This window comes from Pelobates fuscus, chromosome 10 (genome assembly GCF_036172605.1).
Source record: "Pelobates fuscus isolate aPelFus1 chromosome 10, aPelFus1.pri, whole genome shotgun sequence".
Classification (NCBI taxonomy): Eukaryota; Metazoa; Chordata; class Amphibia; order Anura; family Pelobatidae; genus Pelobates; species Pelobates fuscus.
Window position 1 is genome coordinate 13936774 of NC_086326.1, and position 22517 is coordinate 13959290.

Sequence of the window (22517 nt, forward strand, 5' to 3'; positions counted from 1 at the left end):
TGACCTTCATGGCTAGCTATTTTGGTCTAAGTGATCCTGCGCGGATATATTTTTGCAGCAAGTTGATCCATTGAAAGATAAATAGCTGTCGCATTCAATGAGGTGTTTTATATCTGATTGTTACTTTCGTTACAGATCCTGAAAAGAACAAAAACAAACCTTAATGGCAGTGGAAAAGTTGGCTAGTTTTTTCCAAATACTGGCATAGTGGAAAAAGAGGTTTTACAGCAATATTCATTAACCAGACATTTTCCACTATTTGAGCACATCAAGAGTGGGGAAAACAACAACACTGGATTAGATTCCCCCCTGTGCATTTATTTTGTTCTTTTTCAGATTTTTTTTTTTTTTATTTTTTTTTTTTATTTGAACTTTTTTAAACAAATGTTTTCAGAAAACCCATCTTTTCTAAGAGCTAAACGAAGTATATTTAGATTGGGGTTGTGGCTGAATAGTTCCAAAGCGGGTGAAATCCTTAGCTGGAAGACATTATTCCGGATCACTTCATTTCATTTTCTGCTTGATCCTGTCTATTCACTGTCCTCCCAGATAATCATTTCAATTTATGTAAGGGGGTGGAAGTTTTAAAGAAACACACCAGGATGTATTTAAAAAAAACAAAAAAAAAAAAACAATTTATCTAGAAAAACCAAATCGCATTTTAAAGTAAAATGTACGTTTGCCCTTTGTTATCTTAACATTTGCAGATTTCTGTGGAACTATTTAAACTATTTTTGAGGACTTTATGCTCTGGAATTCCCTCTATACTTTCCACTGGGGGAATTAGGGGTTACTCCAAGCCCGTTGTAATGGTTATGAAACCAGGAGTACCCTGGTCCTGTTCCTCGCTAATTGGGCAAGCAATTTAGTAACGGTTTACCTGGGTTCCCGCCAGGTACCTGATCTTCTCTCCTTCTCTTGAGGGGTGCACTGCCAACTTCTGAAATGCTGCAGAAGCCGGGGACAAACGCTGTCCCCACTCATTGACTGACAGTGTCAACTAAACTCTCTAAACCAATTTGCACAGAAGTGACATTAACCAGTCTGGAACTCTAGTGCATTCATAAACTGAACATAGATTTGTAAACGCGGACTGTACAGGTTGGTTGTATATCCAAATCAATGTTACTTCTTTATCTAAATGTATCCCCGGAACGTAACTTCTAGTACAGTCAGCCATTTACGCTAGTCTCATTTAAATGCCCGATGTCCTACGTCTTTCCTCATTGTTTTGTGAACAGCTTCGGCAGATTACTGTCTAGGGCTAGTCATTCTTTATAAAAAGTGAAAGAAAAGGAGAAGAATTGAATGTCTGTTTTGTCACCGGGTTAATTCCCATTTACCTTTTGAAGTTTTCCCTTTTCAAAAAAAATACAACAGCAGGTACCTGCTCTGCGACCCAAGACCAACAAAACTTTAACTGCATGGGAAGCCTGGTTACTTATTGCTTTTATTTATTTTCACTGGTGGTAATGGTTTTGATTAACACAAGGCAAAATCATTGGTGTCTAGTATTTCCTATAAATGTGAGTTAGTCATGCAAAGCTGACTTGAACTCTTGGCAACTCTCAGAGCAAGTCAAGTCAAAGCAAAACGAAGGTCAGGCCAACTAAAAAAAAATCTGTGCAGACATGAAAATGGAGAATGTGTGGGGGGTGGGAGGAATGAAGGATTTGGACTGCTGGAGAATGTTTATTCAGGAGACAGACGAATCACCTCAAAGATTTGACACAATTTGCTCTAAATACCACATTAAAACATTGGCAGCCTGATCTATTCCAGGTTTACGAGCTGCGGTAAAATATTACAAAGGAAATTCATCTATATTGTCTTTGACGTCTTCCCATCGGTTCTGTTGAATTTACTTTGTAATTAGAATCCAAGAGAAGTCTTTCAATAGAATTTATTTCTGAGTCATGATTCGTTTGGAAAATGTCTGGGGAAAATAAAAATAAATAAATATATAATGCCAAAATCCCAGAGTATTGCAGTTTGGTACACGTTTTCGAGAGTTCCCTCTCTTCCTCAGGTCTGAAGCAATCGCAATACTCTGGTATTTTGGCATCTTGTCTGCTGGACTAATACGACTAATCCAATGTACACTATATATATATATTTTTTTGGTCTTCCTTCTTGATAGTTTAAAAAACAATTTCGAGTTGCAATTACTGCTTGTTTGATTTTTATTCCTATATTTTGATTTATTGGATAGTTTTTATACAGTTCTTTGCCAGACTATTTAGAAGTGAATTGTGAGTTCGCTACACAAATGGTTGCACAGGTCTATGTCTGATGCCTTCTAACTATGTCCAATGTGCAAAGGTGGCTCATCCTAGCTTAGCTCCAATATTTCCGATGGACAAAGTGTCTGTGAGTGGGCGTGTGGCCAAGGGCAACTAAAATGTGATTGATAACCAGAGCAATGTATCTTATTTACAGACTGATTTCTAAACACACTTATTGTAGTTTAAAGAGTCATTATTGGGAGTATTATTGCTGTGGAGCTCTGTTATACACTCAGACACATTACTGGGAGTATTATTGCTGTGGAGCTCTGTGATACACTCAGACACATTACTGGGAGTATTATTGCTGTGGAGCTCTGTTATACATTCACACATTACTGGGAGTATTATTGCTGTGGAGCTCTGTTACACACTCAGACACACCAACAGCATGGAGCTCCTAGAAAAGAGTGACAGAGGGATTTGGGCCCAAGATATAGACTGTTCATCCTAAATAGGTACACTTGGGAGGTGTGCCCTAACGGTGCAGATATTGTGAAAGACATTACCATTGATTTTCATTCAGGGTGAGCCATTAATGCAGTGTCATTTATAATGACTGCCTTAGCATGGACTCTTACCTACATATCGTGATGTCATGCTGCAACTCCTTGACATAAGGCTTGGTCATGATGTCACAGCTGACCAGCCCTATGATCTTGAATTACACACAGGCATATTCCATTTTTTCAACTTAAACCACGAGTGGTCTGTTGAACTGACTGGAAAATTAGCAATGTTCGATGGTAGACGGCCAGCGTGACTTAAAAAGGTAAAAAATTTAACATTTTAAATTACTATTTCTACATCAGAGTTTAAAAACCTTTCCAAATTGTCTGTTTTAGCTTTAAAATTTCCATTTGCATTTTAATTTGCTACAATTCGGTGACTAAACCCATTACAGGTTAAAGTTAGTTTTACCACACTGGAGAAAACTGTTATCCCCAAATTAACTTCTTCCCCCATGCTGGACGAGGACCACAGACTATTTTAAGATAAAATTAAGATAATGTTGCAGGTTGATCAGTGATGATGATCAAACACTAGCCTCGTGCCCCAGTTAGGATGTAAATAGCATCGGAAAACCGAAATGCTGAGCATTCTAGGTGTTGTAGTCCAGCTCTTTGTCTAACCCTTTTTGGAAACTTTATAACAGCGGCTCGGAACTTCCCTGTGATTGTGAGTGCATGTGGGATTACTTACTTTGATTATTTTACTTTATTTTGTACTTTTTCTCCCAGACCTCGGAGGGGACACTACATCTGTGTAAGAAATCTTAAAAACAGCATGCTTGCTAGATTATGTTTTTGGGGTTGCCTTCATCCGTGGGAAAGGGAATGGGAGCGAGGGAGATCTTGTCTCCCGTATTGGAGTTTTACTTCTGAACACTGGGGTAACACACGATTGCGCTTGTTAGCTAGAAATGTAACTGGCCCTTTAACTGTGCAGAATTTCTGTGATCCAAGGACAAAAGATGATCCCTCTAAACCTCCACTGCCCCTGTTGTGACTAATCTTGACACCGCAGATGTTTGTGAATAATATTACCCGCTGTGTTTAGTCAGCCTTTATAATCTTGGGAAATGGAGTCTGCAAAGAATTCGATATTTCTGGAATAATGGACATTTGGCTTTTCTTTAAATGCTATCAGGGCATTCATCATTCATCTGATTTACTTCTAAACTAGTTGCTGATCGTATATGTTGAAGCAGACCCTCTGTGCTCTGTAAAGGGGAAGTCGAAAAAATTCCAGGTTAAAACAAGTTGACAAATAAAACCCCATAAAGACTGGGAAGTAATTAGATTACTAAGGCAACAATCCCAGCGAAGGCTGGCTAAGGATAGTGAGTGCCGAAGGTAGACATTACTGGTTTTTAGATTGCAAGCTTGTTAGGTCAGGGCCGTCTTCTGTTACCAGATTTCAAACATATTTTATTAGTTGTTTGTCTTGTTTTACTTATTGTACAGCGCTGCGGTATATGTTAAATACATAAGCCTTCCGTGGGGATATAGGACTGCCAGTTAGCTGATGTATAATCACCCATGATTTGTAGATTGCTGTGGAACAGAGAATTTTAATCCTCTGTAAGATTGTAAGTAGTGTGTAATATTAAATATTGTTCTTCCCATCCATTTCTCCGGGTCTTGATGTCAGGAGGTAACAAATCTTCACATGTCTGCCTATTATAGGAGATATTGTGGGTACCAAGTATTCTACATCCAAACATCCGTTTCCTATTATAGATAAGTGTTTTGGTTGCAAGAAAAATCCAGTTTGGAGTGGATCCCCTTAGAATGCAGTCGTACATTGCCAGGCCCCTTTGTGTCTTTTATTCAGGGATGAGCTATAATCTCTGCTCGAGTGAAATACTGCAAGCTTTGATCTGTGTACTGGAAAGGCCCTGCAGAAGGAATTTAAGATGAGACAAAGTATCTTCAGCCAAGTGAAACTAGTTTTAATGGCTATCTGTAGGAGATTCTGGCTAGAACACTTTTTAAGATGATGGATTGCAGCTCCTATTATCTTTAGTCAGTCTCAGTAAGAGGATGGTGGTGGTCCATGGGCCATAGCATTATTAGACACTACAATGTCACAGGCCATCAGTCATTACAGCTTTTGGACTTGAACCAAAGTCCAGTTCTGCTGTAGACTGTTTGTTACAGAGAAATGTCTAAAGAAATTTAACCAACACAGTTTCTCATTTTTATTTTTTTATTCTAGGTTGCTTATGTAGGTCTGTGTCTTTAGATCATCTACATCATGGCCGTCGTCGAGGCTCTCCCATTATCCATTGACCAGAATTCCGAGGTCGCCATCTCCCCAAGTCAACCAGACGGGCAGTCGCCCATCACCGTAAGCAACATGGGAAGTGTGAGCAGTCTCATTTCTGGGAGACCGTACCACGACAAGCAGTGCCGGGCCTCAGAGTTTAGCAGCAAGTGCCGTAAGCCTGCAGGAGTGCCAAATCTGTTTAAACAAGAGGGACTGCTAAAAAATAACTATTCCTCTCAGGATCCTCTTTTTAACGGACTGCCTACAAAGAAACCTTGTGCCGTTACTTCTGGAAATAATGGGAATTATGCATATGTCAATGAAGATTTCAAAGAGGAATGGCAGGAAGCACGAGCCCCCATCAGCCCTTGCAGCGATTTGGAAGATATAAGGGAGGAGCGCACCTTCAATGGAAATATTAGAGGTCCACCACCCAAACTCATCCCGGTCTCTGGAAAGTTAGAAAAGGTAAAGAAATGATCCCAGTGTATTCTATATATGGCATTGCAGGGGATACCAGTCTGGAACTGCTATCACTTCTCACCTTTGACATCCGCATGGTGTGAATCTTCACATGAAAAGTATCAGATATGCAGAATTCTCATGTTAATGAAAGGAAATGATTTAATTGCAGAGGGCATCCCATAGGAATATGACTTATTGATTTGCCCATTATAACATAACAAAATGTATTCACTAATGGAAATGTGACAACATGTAAGAGTTATGTGCGTGGTTTAGAAAACCACCAAAACAACACACACAGCAGATTTGGCAACTAACCAGGTAAGTTGTCAAATTCTGCTAAAACCGTTTGGCCTCTTACCTTGGGGCGGTGTCATGGTAGTCCTGGCACCATAACCACAACAGCAGGCTGTAGTAGTTAAAGGTGCACTATAGTGCCAGGAAAACAAACTCGTTTTCCTGGCACTATAGGGTTATTAGGTTCCCCCCCCCCCCCTCCTGCTAGGCTAAAGGGGTTAAAACCCCTTCAGCCACTTGCCTTAATCCAGAACCGGGCTCCATCGGTGGTCGCTGGTGACCTCCTCCCCCTGACGACGTCAGCTCTGAATGCGCATGTACGGCGCATTCAAACCGGCCATAGGAAAGCATGGATTAACCCTGCAGTGTCACAGAAAGGAGCTGGTGGGCAAGTAAGAGACACGGGGATAACACATTCAAGAGGGGATATGTAACACTAAAGTGGGTAAGAAATTCAAAAGAGGGGGTACGAGGCACACAGGTGAAGATACATTTTTTTTGGGGAAAAGGGAGGGAGCGGCAAAATGCATATTCGCCTGTGTAGCTAAAAATCCTTGCATGGGCCCTGTCCCCATGCTGGGCAAGCATCCTGCCAGATGGTGACACGTTGGCTTTGTTACCGTGCCTGAACAGAGGAAGGCCACTCCCTCCGTGCCTATACTCCTTATACTCCTTAGCCATAGCTAGCAGTGCCAGCCAGGGAGTTACCATAGCAACCACGGCGCATGCTCTAAGTATAAAGATCAGAAGGACCCCCTGGAGGAGGCCTTTTCTCGTCTCCCTGTCAAGGAATTTTTAGGCCTAGTCTATGATGAAGAGTTGATTGACAGATCTGAGAACCATATTTTTAAATGTAGTTGTTTTTTTTTCCTCCCAATCTATACATTTGCTAGCAAAACTGCCAGCACAATGTATGATTTTATTTCTTCGCTATTTTAAAAGAGCAAATGAAGTTTGGGGTACAACAGGTGCTCTTTAAGTCATTTTGTGTGTGGTACTTGAAGTGTTTAATTCAGAAAGATTTATGTAAGAGATTGGTGTATCCTATAATCCAGCGGTGGCCAAACATCATGTCTGTAAGAGCCTCATGTTTAAATTTAGAAGAGCTGTAATTACAATTATTGAAGTATTCAACAGAACCAAATTCATTCCCCAGCCCCCTCCATTCATGTGTTTCATTTCCCAGCCCAACGTCTTATTTCCTCTCCCCCCTCGTCCCCATGTGCCAGCTTACCTCCCCTGTGTAACGTGGCCGAGGCACAGACCAGGCTAGAGAAACTTCTGATTGCTCACCCCAATCAGACAGGAAGCAGTTCGGCACTGTCAGTGCGCACACATCAGTTGGGTTCGGTCAGCTCGGTTCGGGCGGTTCGCGGCTCGGCCGAGCTACAAGGAATGACCAAAAGGAGTGGAGTGCTGTGCGCTCCCCTCTTGCCAGTCAGCGGGATCCTGCACCGCCTGGGCCAGTGTGCCTCTTTATGGTAGCACCGGCCCTGAAAAGGTTTGCGAGATGAGTTGGACCTTCTAAAGAGTTGCAGTTATCCCATATCAACTATCATGCCTAGCACCTATATTTTTTTTTAATATATTTTCTTTTTATAACCAAAAAGTAACCATCAAAATTCATGAAACTGTTTTTTTTTTGTTTTTTTGTGTTAGTTAAACTGAGGGGTTAGCAGACTTTACCTGTAATGTGATTATCACATTACATTGATAACCATCTTGCATTATACTGCACATTATTTACATACAGTTTAAACATTTGATAAAAAGCAGAAATCTGATGGGGGTAAAATGTGGATTGTTTTAACATTCACAGAGCAAAAATATTCCACTTAACGCTTAACGATGGGTAAATACAACATACACTTATTTAGTGATGGAACAAGTTTGGACATAAATGAACATATGATGACTTTGCTCAAATTAGTTTTCCGTGAGGTTCGATCAAACTGCCCAAAAAGGGGAAAGGTTAATCTTTTAGCTTGTTGACTCATTCTGCAATTTATACATTATACCAGTGGTTCCCAAAATGTTTAGCTTCAAGGCGCCCTAATATTACAGTTTTTCCACGGCACCCCAAGTCAGAATTTCTAGGTTGTATATCCGTACAGCGCTGTAGCATTTACTGGCGCTATAGTGTAATGTGCAGTGTTGGTGTTTGAAGGGGTGCTTGTATACATTTATTGTGTTTTTAATACAGGGGTGTGTTTGTATGTAATGTTTGATTGCAGGGGTGTGTCTGAATGTAATGTTCACTTTTAAATGTGGATGTACATTTGTGTGAAGTATTTGTGTTTAAGTAAAGGGGTTTGTATATTTTTTTTTGTTTGAATGCAGAAGTGTGCATGTATGTTGTGCTGGTATTTGACTGGTTGAATGTATTTACATACACTACCACATACATACTTACACAGATATTCATGCACATTAACACACAGATTTATTTATTATTTTATTTATTATTGCTATTTATAAAGCGCCAACAGATTCCGCAGCGCTGTACAATTAGTGGAGAGACGTACAATATACACAGACAAATACAAGAGGTAAGACAGCCCTGCCCGTAAGCTGATATCTAGCCATTGGAGCTCTTTTATACAAAGTGCTTGGCTAGATGCCCCATGAGCTTACAATCTAAAGGAAACCATGGGGATTTGAGACAAGAGGTAGCAGGGGAAGTTTGGAGGTGATGGCTGAACGAGTTAACAGAGAAGCAGCTATTGGTTAGATGTTAGGGGAATGAAGAGGTAATTGGGTGAGAATCTCAAACAGCTGGAGGAGCATGCTATATATTTAGGGGGACCCTGGGTGGGTGGGTGGGAAGTGGGGAGAAAAAAATGCAGTCTTTCACTGAGTTGAGTGAGGCCTGAGAGTGTTAGGTGTTTCACTGCTGGATGGAAAATGCAGTCTTTCACTGAGATGCATATAAATACACCGACACACACACATTCATATAGACACCGACACATACACACAAAAATACACACATGCACCCTGACAAACCCAAACATTGATACATACCCCCACCATGACACCCTGACACACAGATGCACAGATGTGTGCATGCACACAGACGCAGAAGCACACTGACATATATATATATATACACACTCACACACATACACAAGTGCTAATTTCTTCTTCTATCTCCAGCCAGCCTCATGTTAGCTTACCTTATGTGCTACTTGGCTGGCTTGGAGTCCTGCTGCTGTGGGAGTGAGGGGTTTGGAGCTCTTCATGCTCCTCTCCCTCCCACGCTGTCTCCATGCAGGATGCAGGATGCAGGCTACAGGCTGTCACTTCCTCCCAGTCGGCCGAAATTACAGGGGCCCGGTCGCGGTTCTAAAGGACCGCAGCACTCGAACGGGTCCCTTTTGAGCAGTAATGTTTCCCTGGTGCTATAATTATAGTACCGGGGAACCATTCCGCTGCACCCCTGTGTGGGCGGGCGCCGCGGCACACCGTTTGGGAACCGCTGCATTAGAGGGTTACTCCAAGTATCATAACTACTACAAAGGCATGTAGTAGTTATGGTGCAAGGAGTTTCTAAACCTGGTTCCCAGGTAATGGGGCAAACCAATTAGTAACGGTCTCCCTTACCTGGGTTACCGCCGGGCTATGGTTTGCTCTCCTCATTGGTGATGAACTCTTCTCTTCTCCAGAGCTGCAGAATCCGGAAGCCAATGCAATTTCCATTCATTGGCTGAGAGTGTCATCTGATCACTCTCAGCCAATTATTGTCAAAATGGATTTTTTTTTTTTTTTACAGAATTGACATTAGCCTGCCAGGGACACTTATCACCCTGTGATGCCAAGGTGTTAAACTCTGTACAGGCACCATAACCACTTCAATCACTCAAGTGGTTTTGGAGAATGAGTAACCTTTTAAATCTATAACTACATAAAAACAGCCTAATATACTCATTTTGCTTTAGGTGCTACAGTATGCATGCTGGGTATCAGAAATATAGCACCCTTAAAGGGGCAATCTACTGCGGTCCAATGTACTGGTTATGGTGTTGAGTACATGGAGGCTGTCCTTGGTTTTGCATCAATTTGTTTTACAAATCGTGGACAGAATGCAGGCTTACCCACCCCCACTGCTCTCAGCCACTCCGTTTCGTCCAAGGTTGGATGGATTCGATTTTATAATGTAAAAGTATAATTTACTTTTTATTAAGGTGACTGCTTGAGGGGCCGAAGAGAGCCTCTGGTTTTGTCAAAGTGATTCAACTTAGTTTTACAGCAAGGCAGAGGAATGTATCTGCGCAAGTCATAGCACCATAACCACTGCAACATGACCCATTTTTACGTGTACCTTGGTATGGCTTTCATGGACAATATGTGGGAGGCGTTGATCTGTTGATACATTCCTTTCACACCACGTTTACCTTGGGGGTTTGACATCCTGGTGATCTAAAAGGCAATGGTCTCCTTATATTTTTGGGTGGGTGGAGAGTGCTCACCTGTATTGTGGGGGGTGCAGGAATATGAGAATATCTGGGCTGGAAGAATGAAAAGAGAGGGTACTGCCAGCTATCAGAGCTCTCCCAGAGCCCCCGGGGGTCTCATGATAAACGCACCTCTGTCTTATTTTGCTAAAGCATGGATTAGCACATACCTAAACTGTAAGATGTAACGAGATTTTTACGTCTTCTCTTTGTTTCTGGGTAATGGATCTAAATTGCTTTTAAAATCCCAATATATACACACTATTTGGCAGATTTCTTTTAGAGGTGACCATGATGACATTTTACTGGGTTCCTATATTAATAAAAAATAAATAAATAAAACCTATCCTGTTGTAGAATGGCTCCAGGGCCTGCTTTTCAACGCAGCTTCTTATCTTGTTGAAATGTTTAAATTTGGAAGAGAACACTGCCCCACAAGGGATACATTTTCCCCTCACTCCCACTGCTTTATTTTTTATCTCATAATTAACAATTCCTCCTGAAGTATGCAGGGAAAGTGTTCAACGCAGCAATTCAAATCAGTTTTTGGCTCCTGCTTCACATTGTTCCGATAATAAACTGCCCCAACGAGTTGGCTAATGATATTTTTCATATTTTTTTCTTTGTGTGCAGTATGGAGATGTCTGCAGCATAAACTCAGCAGAGTAATACAAGAATACGGGTGCACCTTAACCCTTGGCTAGAAGAACATAGTCCCAGATATATGCGTCTTAGAAATCAGGTGCAAGAAAGCTCAGACTCGAGTAGGGCTACTAGATCCATACTTTGTATGTGCTGCCGTCCATGTTAGTGGAAAAGTTCTGCTCTATAGTATGACGCCTAGACAGACTAGCTCACTCATTAATTCCTCTGGGATTTCTGGATGAATTGAACTCTGTTTTAAAAATCCCAGAAGCCATGTAGCAAGTCTACTGAATTTTTACTTTTTCGGTTGCCTATGCTTACGCACAGATTCAGTCCTACTCCATATTAGACATGTGCAAAAATTAGTTTCAAGTGATTCGTTAGAACAAGATTCCTGGCAATCTACAAAGGATTAGATTTTGAAAATTCGGTTAGTTCACAAATGAATGCAATAAGAAGCCTTAAAGGGACACTATATTCACCAAAACAACTTTGGCTTATTGAAGCAGTTTTGGTGTATAGATCATTTTCCTGCAGTGTCACTGCTCAATTCTCTGCCATTTAGGAGTTAAATCACTTTTTTTTTTATTTATGCACCCTAGGCACACCTCCCTGCATGTGACTTGCACAGCCTTCCTAAACACTTCCTGTAATGAGTCAGCTAATGTTTATACTTCCTTCTTTGCAAATTCTATTTAATTTAAAATGTACTATCCCCTGCACTGTTGATAGCTTGCTAGACCCCACAGAAGCCTCCTGTGTATGATTAAAGTTCACTTTAGAGAACAGGCGATAAGAACTCTTAAAGTAAGCTACGCATGCGCATTCAGCCGAGGAGGAGGAGGAGGAGAGCTCCCCGCCCGGCGCTGGAGAAAGAGGCAAGTTTAACCCCTTCCTCCCCCCCAAAGCACGGCAGGAGTGGGACCCTGAGGGTGGAGGCACCCTCAGGGCACTATAGTAGCCACTATAGTGGTCCTTTAAGTTAAATTTGTTTTGGTTACTATAGTGTCCCTTTAATTCATTAATTCGGGTTAAGTTCGTTTGTTAGCTAAACACATTTTCTGAATCGATTTGATTGATTGCCAGGAATTTTATTCTGAGCAATCACTGAAAACAAAATTATACCCTATATGTCATGTTGGGCATATTAAGCCATGCAAGTTTAACCATTTGGGTGCAAAACCAGTCTGGAGTGCTTGGAGTTGCAGTACAATAGGTAGAGAATCACTGTTACCCCTTTAACCCCTTAAGGACACATGACATGTGTGACATGTCATGATTCCCTTTTATTCCAGAAATTTGGTCCTTAAGGGGTTAAACACAACCATAAATCTAGTCAATGAGCAATACAGCCGGTAGTAATATACAAGTACTTTTTAACTTGCAAATCTGATGCCTGGTGTATTGATCAGGAGTCTAGACGAGCTCGATTTATATCTCAATTGTCCTCTAATGTATTGGAGAATCTGTCTGTTCACTCATCCTCTATAGAAGTACTGTAACGATTGTCACCACGCAGTGTTTTATGCGATTTTAAGTACACAGAAGCCCTTCCTTTTGAGGTTTAACTAAAATCCTGGCACAAATGAGGTTTAGTGCCTTGCTGCAGCTGTGATTGGAACCTACGTTGCAATAAAAAGTATTTCTAGCTGTTCTGTTGAAGGGGAAATCAACTGGTTTGTATTTTGTTTTTGTGTAAATATCTTGCCTCAGTTTAGTAAAGTTATACAAAAAGTGTGCAAAACAATTGTATTCCTGTCCAGTGGCAATCCATAATCTGTTCATTAAATGGGAAATTGTTACGAACAGAAAGTCAAATGACAAAATGGCACAGCAGGATTTCAATACCCCAAAAACCTGCAAGTTTCTTGTCCGCTGTGAACTTACCAGTTTGAGCAAATACTCTTGTTTTTCTGGGCAAATTATAATTTCTGTATGATGATGGCAGCGTATGAAAAGTGCTTCCCTGCTGTATAAAGAATCCACAAGGGGCAGGAAGGAGACCAATTCTTCTATTGATGGATCTACAAGGTGTTTTTTCCACTACGAAGCATCTGATTACTACATACTGTGTGACCACACTTTTCATGCCCTGCCCAACAACATGCAGAAAGTAAGCTGCGTCTATGAAAACATGGGGGATTTGGTAACCCTAAAGCAGGAATATGTTCTGTTTTAGGACTTGCTGAACACAATGGGAGTTGCAGTTCAATAGCGGACTGCTCATTCTATGAAAATTGGAGGATAACCTTCTGACCGATATCAAGTAACTACCTAAAAATATGGTGGAGCTGGGAATTGGAAGCTGTATGATTCATAACTTCAAAGTTATGATTCATAGGAATAAAATGTGAATCCCCATGTATATACACACGGACATGGAAACTATCAGTATAAAGTTCAAAACAGTGCTTTGTTATCAGATTGCCTGATGACCTTGGCTTCCCATTCACAGGGAAAAATGAGTTAACAGGTTACAGTCCTTGACGCTGATACAGACTGATAAGCATGGCTTACGGGTCCATGGGTTTGTTTTTTTTGACAATCTTATTTGTAAATTATTTTCAAGATATAAAGAATAAGACCAAAAAAAGGGGAGGCTCCACAAATTTACCCTCCCCTCGCCGTCTCCTTCACTTTGTAGCCAGAGACATGTACACGAGACAAGGCTTCCATACCTGGGTACACTTCTCTGACCTATAACAAAGTGCGGCAGTCTGGGCCTCCGTGTCATAAATGTTGCCTACACTGTCCTGCCACTGCTTGCAGGTTCCACTGGGGTGGTATAAGGCCCTTGTGATGTATTTTATCTATTTGGAAATGGTTAGGAATGAGTAATGGAGCAACATAAATCTAAGATTACTTCTCCGCCAGTGAAGGATGGAGAAGTCTTCTCGACTCATGTAAACTATTTATAGCTACTTCTGCCCAAACATCGGTATAAATTAAACTTTGCTGTAACATGTAATAATTTATGTTCTTGATATACATTCATTGTTTTTTAAATAGTTTTTGATGATATTTGTGTTTGCATCTTAGAACTTCGAAAAGACCCTCATAAAGCCCACCGCTTTCAAACCAGTAGTGCCGAAAAAACGCAACTCCTCGCTTCAGTACCTTGTTCAACGCAATGGAGGAACAAACATTTCAGAAAGCCAGGGTAGCCTAAACCTTCTGTTTAATGGAAATTCCACAGGAACGAGCGAGAAGCATGGTTCCTATAGCTGCAGGAGCAGCACTAACTCTGGCACAATGTCGGACTCAGGACGTAACTCACTGTCTAGTCTTCCAACTTACAGCACAAACTGTAGTCAGCAACTAGAGCCGGTCAGTATCTCCATGGGCCACATTAACTTGGATAATCACAGCAACTTAAATGGATATTCTGACCGACCATCCAAAAGCCGGACACGACCGTCAAACTCTGACAGTGGACGCTCTTCTTCCAGTAAGAGTACAGGGTCATTAAGTGGAAGGGGCAACCCATCATCTGATAGCGGATCTTGTGATCGGTCTCCAATCAATGAAGAAATTCTCATTAGGGAATTGGAAGAGAAATTAAAGGACCGGGAGTTGGAACTTCAGCAGCTGAAGGAAAACCTGGATGAAAATGAAGTCGCCATTTGCCAGGTGAGTCATGGTTGGAAAATATACTTATTTTTTTATTGAACAAAGCTAAAAAATAAAAAATAAAAACATTGGCAAATACAGAAAAAAAAAACATTTTAAGATGCTTTCTCATATAGATTGTGTTAATTGTTTGACACCCTATATTTGCAAGCCTCAGTTCAGCTTTCTTGGAACAAGCAGATAGACCCTGACGCCCATTTCCTTTTAGCTTCTATTCACCGATTGTATTAGATTTGATTTACTGGCACCAATGGAAATTGCATACTTCAAGGCTTCAATGGCAGCAAAATCTAAATAAAATTGGCAAAAACTTTTAAATGGTTCGCGGTTTTAAATCCACAACATTTGAATTTAATCCTGTTTTGTCTTTTCTTTAGGTGAACTTTAATAACATTCACTACCAATAATGTATTTTTATTAAACATTTATATAAAAATTTATTTGAAGCAAGGGATACGTAGCTAGCAATAAACTGATCACACAACACTTTTGTGTATGGATTGCTTTGTAGACAAACATTAAAGTTAGGTAACTTTATACGATCTGTTCACCCTTTGTAAAAATATTTGAGAAATGAATAGATTTGGCCAAAATACAGTAGCCTTTATCTTGCAAAAGTTGCACATGGTCTGAATTTATTAAAAGCAGAATTGCTACTTGTCTCACATACGGGTAGGTGTGACAAAAATAGATATACCAGAAATGGTCATATATATAATATGCATGTATTTGCAAGGACCCTCATGGCTTTGCTACAAGAAATAGCAACAGAATATACAAATGTCTGCATACTGCCCACATACAGGGGATAGACTAAGAATGTCAGCTGACTTTCAGAGCCCATCTGAGGTTCCTGTTTGAAGCCATGGACTGCGGGACCAGTGGCGGACAGAAGACTTTGAGGTTGAACTGTTCATTAACAATTTAACTTTCAAAGGTTTCCTCCTGGAACCATAACAACTTCATTCCGATTAAGTTGTTATGGTGCTCGGAGTATCCCGTTAATTAGTGACCAGTGACTTCTGGCAGAGACATTCATTCCTCACCAGGCAGGTAAAGACATCTAGAGCAGGGGTATCCGAAAAGTAGATCCCCAGATGTTATAGAACTACAATGTCCACAATGCTTTGCTTGTCTTTGGAATGACAGAGCATCATGGAAGATGCCGTTACAAAACATATGGGTTATGTACTTTTTGGGCACCCCTGATCTAGAGTATAAAAGAGTGAGGCTTTATGAGATCAATTTAAAATCTGCAAAATAGTTGAAAGTAAAACCATTTAAAATCTATTCTGGTGGTGAAGCGGTCAATACTGACATTCCTTCTTCACCTCCTGCTCTCATGGCTTTCGGGCTAACAGGTGATTAGAACAGGTTTTATAAGAAAGGCCGGACTAATTAATCTTTACTTACCTTTTCTATATAAATAAACAAACCGTGTGGTACTGCATTTGTTTCACATGAGATGGCCGAGCACTCCGCTTCTTGTTAAATTATTTGCCAAGCCATTTAAACCTGTTTAAGACGAGGGTAGATCCCAGTTTCCGGTGTCACGAACTAGCGGCATTGTTTTATTTTTGGACACAGTCAATTTCTTAAAGTTGTGAATGCATCAAATAAATGGTTTCAAAGGCAGCATTGTAAATTGGGGAAAGGAACGCTAGGTAACCTCTCTAGAATTGCTGGTTACTTGGTAGTTTGATTATCCAGCCATATGTTTCCTGTAGCAGTTGTGATTTTCTGTGATGATAATTGAATGTCTATTGTGGGTATTGGCAATCCGGAGATGATGCTCGATATAAGCACTTGGCACGGAATGTCTTACGCTATTGAGTTCATGGCAGTTCTTCATTCAGTGGATTCTTTTTTGTAGGTCTACGAAGAAAAGCAGAAACGCTGTGAGCAAGACATGGAGGACCTACGGCAGACCTTCACCTTTAAAATGAAGCAGGCGTCCCAGAAGGCACAACGGGTGCAGCAAGTTCTCCAGCTACAGGTCTTCCAACTTCAGCAAGAGAAGAAAAAGCTGCAGGAGGACTTTTCACAGCTGCTACAGGAGAGGGAACTGCTTGAGAAAAGGTGTGCGTCGTTTGAACGAGAACAGACTGAGCTGGGGCCTCGTCTGGAGGAGACCAAGTGGGAGGTGAGTTAGACTCACTACTGGGCTACTAAAATAGCAATAGGACTTCCTATTCTATCACAAGGGAAATGTTTCCAGTCTGCCAACGGTGACTTAAAACTTGAATTTCACAGTTAAGTGAATAACCACTCCCATGGACAGGATTTCCTCTAGTCTTTACTGTAACCCCACTTTTGGGCTCTGGGGCAACACTAACGGCCCAGGAGTGCCCAGACGCCCTCCCAGTGGAATTTGTAAAATCACTTTGGTATGATTTTACTACTTACATTAAGATGGTGCACTGTAGTGGTTATGGATTCAGGAGTGAAACCCCCAGTGTAAGTAGTTAGTAGTTTAGAACAGTGTGACAGGCGCCACTCCCTGCCTCCACTACCTCCGACAGAGAGCCGGGCTAAGAGTGATGAGAAGAATGAACTAGCCCTGCAGGAGACCTAAAAGAAGCTCCTGCAAGATTAACCTGCGGCTGTGTGTCAGAAGTAGTGAAGGCAGGGGGTAGCAGCACTCTGAGGAACCCAGGTAAGACTCCAAACCTCTCTAAAAAGGTTTGACTACTTAAAATGGAGAGGATTCCAGGACACCCCAGACAGCACACTGTGTTACTTTTACCATAAACATTAAAATACATTAAGGTAAAAATAAAACAAAAAAATCTTGTGTAGTCTACGTCTGTGACGTTGGCATACAGCTAAAAGGCTACATCTGACAGGAACCTTAAAATGGGAAATCTTTAGTTAGGTATTTTCTATCCATTGATTTGCTGCGGATTTTGAATGTATAAGTTATAGGTTAAATTAAACTTACCATCCACAGGTTCACTTTAAAGAATTGCCCACATTTGACTTTACTTGAGAAGATATACCGTATATACTCGAGTATAAGCAGAGTTTTTCAGCACATTTTTTGTGCTGAAAAACTCCAACTCGGCTTATACTCGAGTCACTGTCTGTATTATGGCAATTTAGATTGCCATAATACAGACAGGGGGCTGTGGGGGCTGTCAGAGCTGTAACTTACCTCTCCTGCAGCTCCTGTCAGCTCTCTCCTCCTCCGCGGCGGTCCGTTCAGCACTTTGGTCAGCTCCCAGTGTAAGTCTCGCGAGAGCCGCGGGGTCATAGTGCGGCTCTCGCGAGACTTACAGTGGGAGCTGACCGGACCGGCGCAGAGGAGAAGGGAGCTGACAGGAGTTGCAGGAGAGGTAAGTGCTCTCCGCCAGCCCCCCTCCCCTCCCCCACTGAACTGCCAATGCCACTGGACCACCAGGGAAGGAGAGCCCCCCTCCCTGCCATGTATCAAGCAGGGAGGGGGGACGAAAAAAAAAATAATATAACAACATAAAATAATATTTATAAAATAAAAATAATTTTAAAATAAATAATAATAATTAATAATATAATATAATAAATATTAATAATTAATAAAAACAATAATCAAAATGCCCACCAACACATACACAAACACACACTGCATCACACACACTCACACTTCATTCATATACACACACACACACACTGCACTCACACACACTGCAATCATACGCACACACTGCATTAATTATATACACACACTGTAAATAAATATTCAATTAACAATTTTTTTAGGATCTAATTTTATTTAGAAATTTACAAGTACAAGCTGCTGCATTTCCCACCCTAGTCTTATACTCGAGTCAATACGTTTTCCCAGTTTTTTGGGGTAAAATTAGGGGCCTCGGCGTATATTCGGGTCGGCTTATACTCGAGTATATACGGTAATTTTCTAAAATATCATTTATAGCTAGAAATCCCATAGACATTCTATTCTGGCCTTTTAAAGGTAGAAACAGTTTAATTCACAGTATAAATACTTTGATACCGAGCGGTTATAGAATAAATGTATAAACAAAGTTGGGAGTGAAGTCATAGAGAGGGGTTCACTGTGGAAGCCTGTAAAATGATTTGCTTTGTGGATTTAGAACTTTGAATTACAGGGGGCGGGGCCTGCTAGCCAAGATGGCCAGACGTGCTTACTGAGGGCTCTTGCACCAGCAGGCACAAAAACGACCATCCTGACCACCCAAACGCTGCCAGCTACACGAGACACCCAGAAAATGAAACAGGACCACTCGGGGAATAGAAAGGTACCCGTCCCGCACCAAAACATGCAACAAGCACCTGCACCAGCCACGCGGCCTACACCGGAGCGGAGCCCGAGGCCTGGGGGAAGCGGCCGACCCCACGGCACGGGACCAGCTCAGACACGGCAATCGAACACTGCCCTGCTGCCCCCCCCTCTGGACCGGCGGGGGTTATCCCGGTCCTCGCGGGGGTCGATCACCCCAGTAAAGCAGCTCGAACAAGCGACTGAACCTGCAGCCGAGCGGGAATATGGGGGCCCAAGCAAGATGGCGGCGCGGACGCGCCTGGCGCCAAATCGCACCCTCACTACACCACCCAAGCACGCCCTGGAGTTCTTTCACAGGCTCTGTGCCAACATGGGGACAAAATTCTGCACCCAGGGTCAGCGCTACCACCGGGTGCTGAGGGAAACGGCAGCATGGATTCGCCCGGCTACCCGACGCCTCCTAAGCAGATACCCACCACGAGCCTCCAGACGGAGAAAAAACTGGAGACCGGAACGGCGGGAAATGGCGGCATGCCCCCCAGACCCCGGCACTCGCCCTCACACACACCAGAGCGAGACCACCAAGCCTGCCCGACCTACTCACCACTCAGCGGCATCGGAATCATCCGACCAACGAAGCACACCTCACACTCCCGGACGAGTGACTCACCGCAATGCATCACAGCACCCTACCAGCGACAGACACAGGCGGAGAGACCCCCCCCCAAGACCTGCGGGTGACAGAATAGAACCGTGGCACCAACTTTACCATTGTACCCGGCCCACCTGCCTAGCCTCCAGAACCGGCATTGGCTAACCAAGGTGGACTGCACCAGAGACGGACTATGCTTCTACACGCCCGTGAGCGGTGATAAAGCATAATCCTAATGTACATGCCGCTATTAATGTACTGTTCCTATGCCCATTATTACCTCAGCCTGCTAATGTAGAATGCACTACTTATACCGTTACACTTTGTTTTTGCTCGTTAGTCAAGCTCCTTACCTATGTTCTGCTTAGCACTTCTCACGATACAAGCCCAAATGCCTGGTATTAGACACGTGTACCTCACCTGATACAGGCACAAACCATACAGGCACACGTTCTACCTAATCGATAGCTGAAGTATATCTTGCATCTAACACACACAACATCTCCACATGCATTTTTTATTAACACTATTAGCATATTGTTAGTATGTTTAGCCAGAAGCATGTTTGCTTTTTCATTCGACTGACATGTTATTTCTCCTACTTTTAAAAAATGTGCAAATGTTGATTCTGTCATGCCGATGTCACATTTTATCATATCCTGCCTTGCACGCAGCTACTGTCGTGGCAATACAGGCTCATATGTACTCGCTTGCATACTAACCATAAAGATTGTCAGCCGTAGTACTCACCACAGTTGTCAATACATGCGAGACTTATTGTTTAACCAGCTAGCATTATTATATCAGTTTAGCATTCTCCGGTGGAGATTACACACTTGAATAGTCCACTACTATTAGGCTTAAACTACAATAGGCTCTATCAATAGATACTGTCTCAATGTGAAAAATGCCTAGGTGCATCAACTACAGGCTACAGTTAAAAAAAAAAAAAAAAAAAAAAAACTTCACCGTATCAGCCTGATCATTTAGATAGCAAGGTACAACTGTCTTACTCGCGTTGTTATCGTTTACCCTCGCACTGACTAAACCTGATTATAGCGTAAATTTACATTTAAAATCAAAACCATACTGTCATAATTCTTGAAGCCTGAACATGTTGTAAAAATGTACCTACTAACCATCTAAACAATGTAAACCTTTTATTTTATTATTACAAAAAAGTGCAAGATTTACTGTTTACCCCTATGTTCCAACTGTTCGTAATGTGCTAGAGGACTGCCTTTGGGGTACCTCATAAGCAACTGTTATCATCATACGCACTACAAAAATAAAGAATTATAAAAAAAAAAAAGAACTTTGAATTACTTTCCATATGTAACCGCTTTGTGTTGGGTGCACGCTGTAGCAGCCTTTGTTGAAGATGAATACAATGAATCTCTAGGTTTCAGCTAGAAGTTCGATCTTGATTAAAAGATGTATGTATGTGATGTCTTCCATTCTTGCTAATGGGATCCAAGTTAACTGTAATATTTTTTTTTTGTAGGTTTGTCAGAAATCCGGAGAAATCTCATTATTAAAACAGCAGCTTAAAGACGCTCAGTCCGAGTTGGGGCTGAAAGCAAATGAAATACTTCTGCTTCGGTCCCAGCTTAGAGAAGCTCGATCGGACCTTCAGGTCAGTGAAGAGCAAGTTCAGGAACTTCAAGACAATGCTCACACAAAGACTTTGGAGCTCGAGGTTTGTGAGAATGAACTGCAGCGCAAGAAGAATGAGGCAGAACTCCTGCGGGAGAAAGCAAGCAAGTTGGACCAAGAGGTAGCCAGTCTCAGAGAGACAGCCGTAGCCAACCTGCGGCATGGATTATGCCATTGCCAAGATAAAGAAGATCCTTTTTTGCTTTATGAAAGCGATGAGGCCAAAGCTCAACGGCAAAATGCTGACAACCTTCAGAATTTAAAGCAGTACGTTGAGCGTCTCAGGGAGGCGCTGTCAGGCGAGCGCCGTCGAAACCAGGAGCAAATGGAAAACTTTGAAGAAGAGCGTCGTATATGGCAAGAGGAAAAGGAAAAAGTGATTCGATATCAGAAGCAGTTACAACACAACTATATCCAGATGTACCAACAGAACAGGGAGCTAGAAAGGGACTTTAAACAGCTCACTCTAGAACTGGAAGCCAGAGATCTGGATGAATTTGATTTGCATGGCGCAGAGATTCAGTTTGAGGAAATCACAGCCACAGAAATCTAAACCCAAAAAAAAGATGCACTACCACGTATGCCTTTTATATTCCACATTCCTTCCAACAGGGTTGCCAAAGTACCCATCATCCACTAACCACGTCCCAGGAGTAGAATTAATTTACTGCAGAGATACCAGTAAAGCAAAATATCTCTAATTTTGACTGTGAAATGTTATGATTACAACAAGATCTTAGGCCAATAACTGGAGACGGCGCTCCCTGTAAGGTGAGAAGACAGCAAAGAAACAGTTAAATTAACTATTGGACAACATTTCATTGGAACCTAAGGGTTTTTGTTTGTTTTTAAACACAGAGTTTTAACTGTTTCACTGCTGGATCTCTCCTCGCACAGCAGGGCTTGTGTCAACAGGTTGCTCTCTAGATACATTGGGACTACAAGTTCCATGATGCGTTTCCAGCCAGTGTTTCTGTCTGGGCAACCAATGTCTTAGGGGGGGAACACTGGTCAACACTTTATAAACAAAGGTGTCTACTAGCTAAATCACGAAATGGTCTGGAGCTGGTTATTGTTAGAAAACCTTCCTGACATGTAGGGTGGAGATTTAAAGGGACACTCCAGGCACCCAGACCACTTCTGCCCATTGGAGTGGTCTGGGTGCCAACTCCCACTACTCCTAACCCTGTAAGTGTAATTATTGCAGTTTGTTTTATGAACTGCAATAATTACCTTGCAGGGTTAACTCCACCTCTAGTGGCTGTCTACTAGACAGCCACTAGAGGGCACTTCCTGGTTCCTAGCACAGGAATCCTGTGCTAGAGCGTCGCTGGACGTCCTCACGCTGTGTGAGTAAAACTTCTAAACATTGGAGAACGCTCTGTGTTTAGCTAATAGACTTCCATTACTTTTAAATACTG

The 22517-nt window shown here is 41.9% G+C and overlaps 1 protein-coding gene across 3 annotated transcripts in view; it reads left to right on the forward strand.

Annotated features, from left to right (window-relative positions):
• The window catches only part of LZTS2 (leucine zipper tumor suppressor 2), a 117709-nt gene extending 95536 nt beyond the window's left edge, over positions 1-22173 (forward strand). For all 3 annotated transcript variants that reach the window (XM_063435287.1, XM_063435289.1, XM_063435288.1), the window contains 4 exons: positions 5007-5525; positions 13958-14548; positions 16422-16691; positions 20945-22173. In XM_063435287.1, the coding sequence (XP_063291357.1) occupies positions 5046-5525; positions 13958-14548; positions 16422-16691; positions 20945-21649 (2046 nt within the window). In that variant the 5' untranslated portion in view covers positions 5007-5045 and the 3' untranslated portion in view covers positions 21650-22173. The remainder of the gene's footprint in view (positions 1-5006; positions 5526-13957; positions 14549-16421; positions 16692-20944) is intronic.
• Positions 22174-22517: the final 344 nt, after the last annotated feature.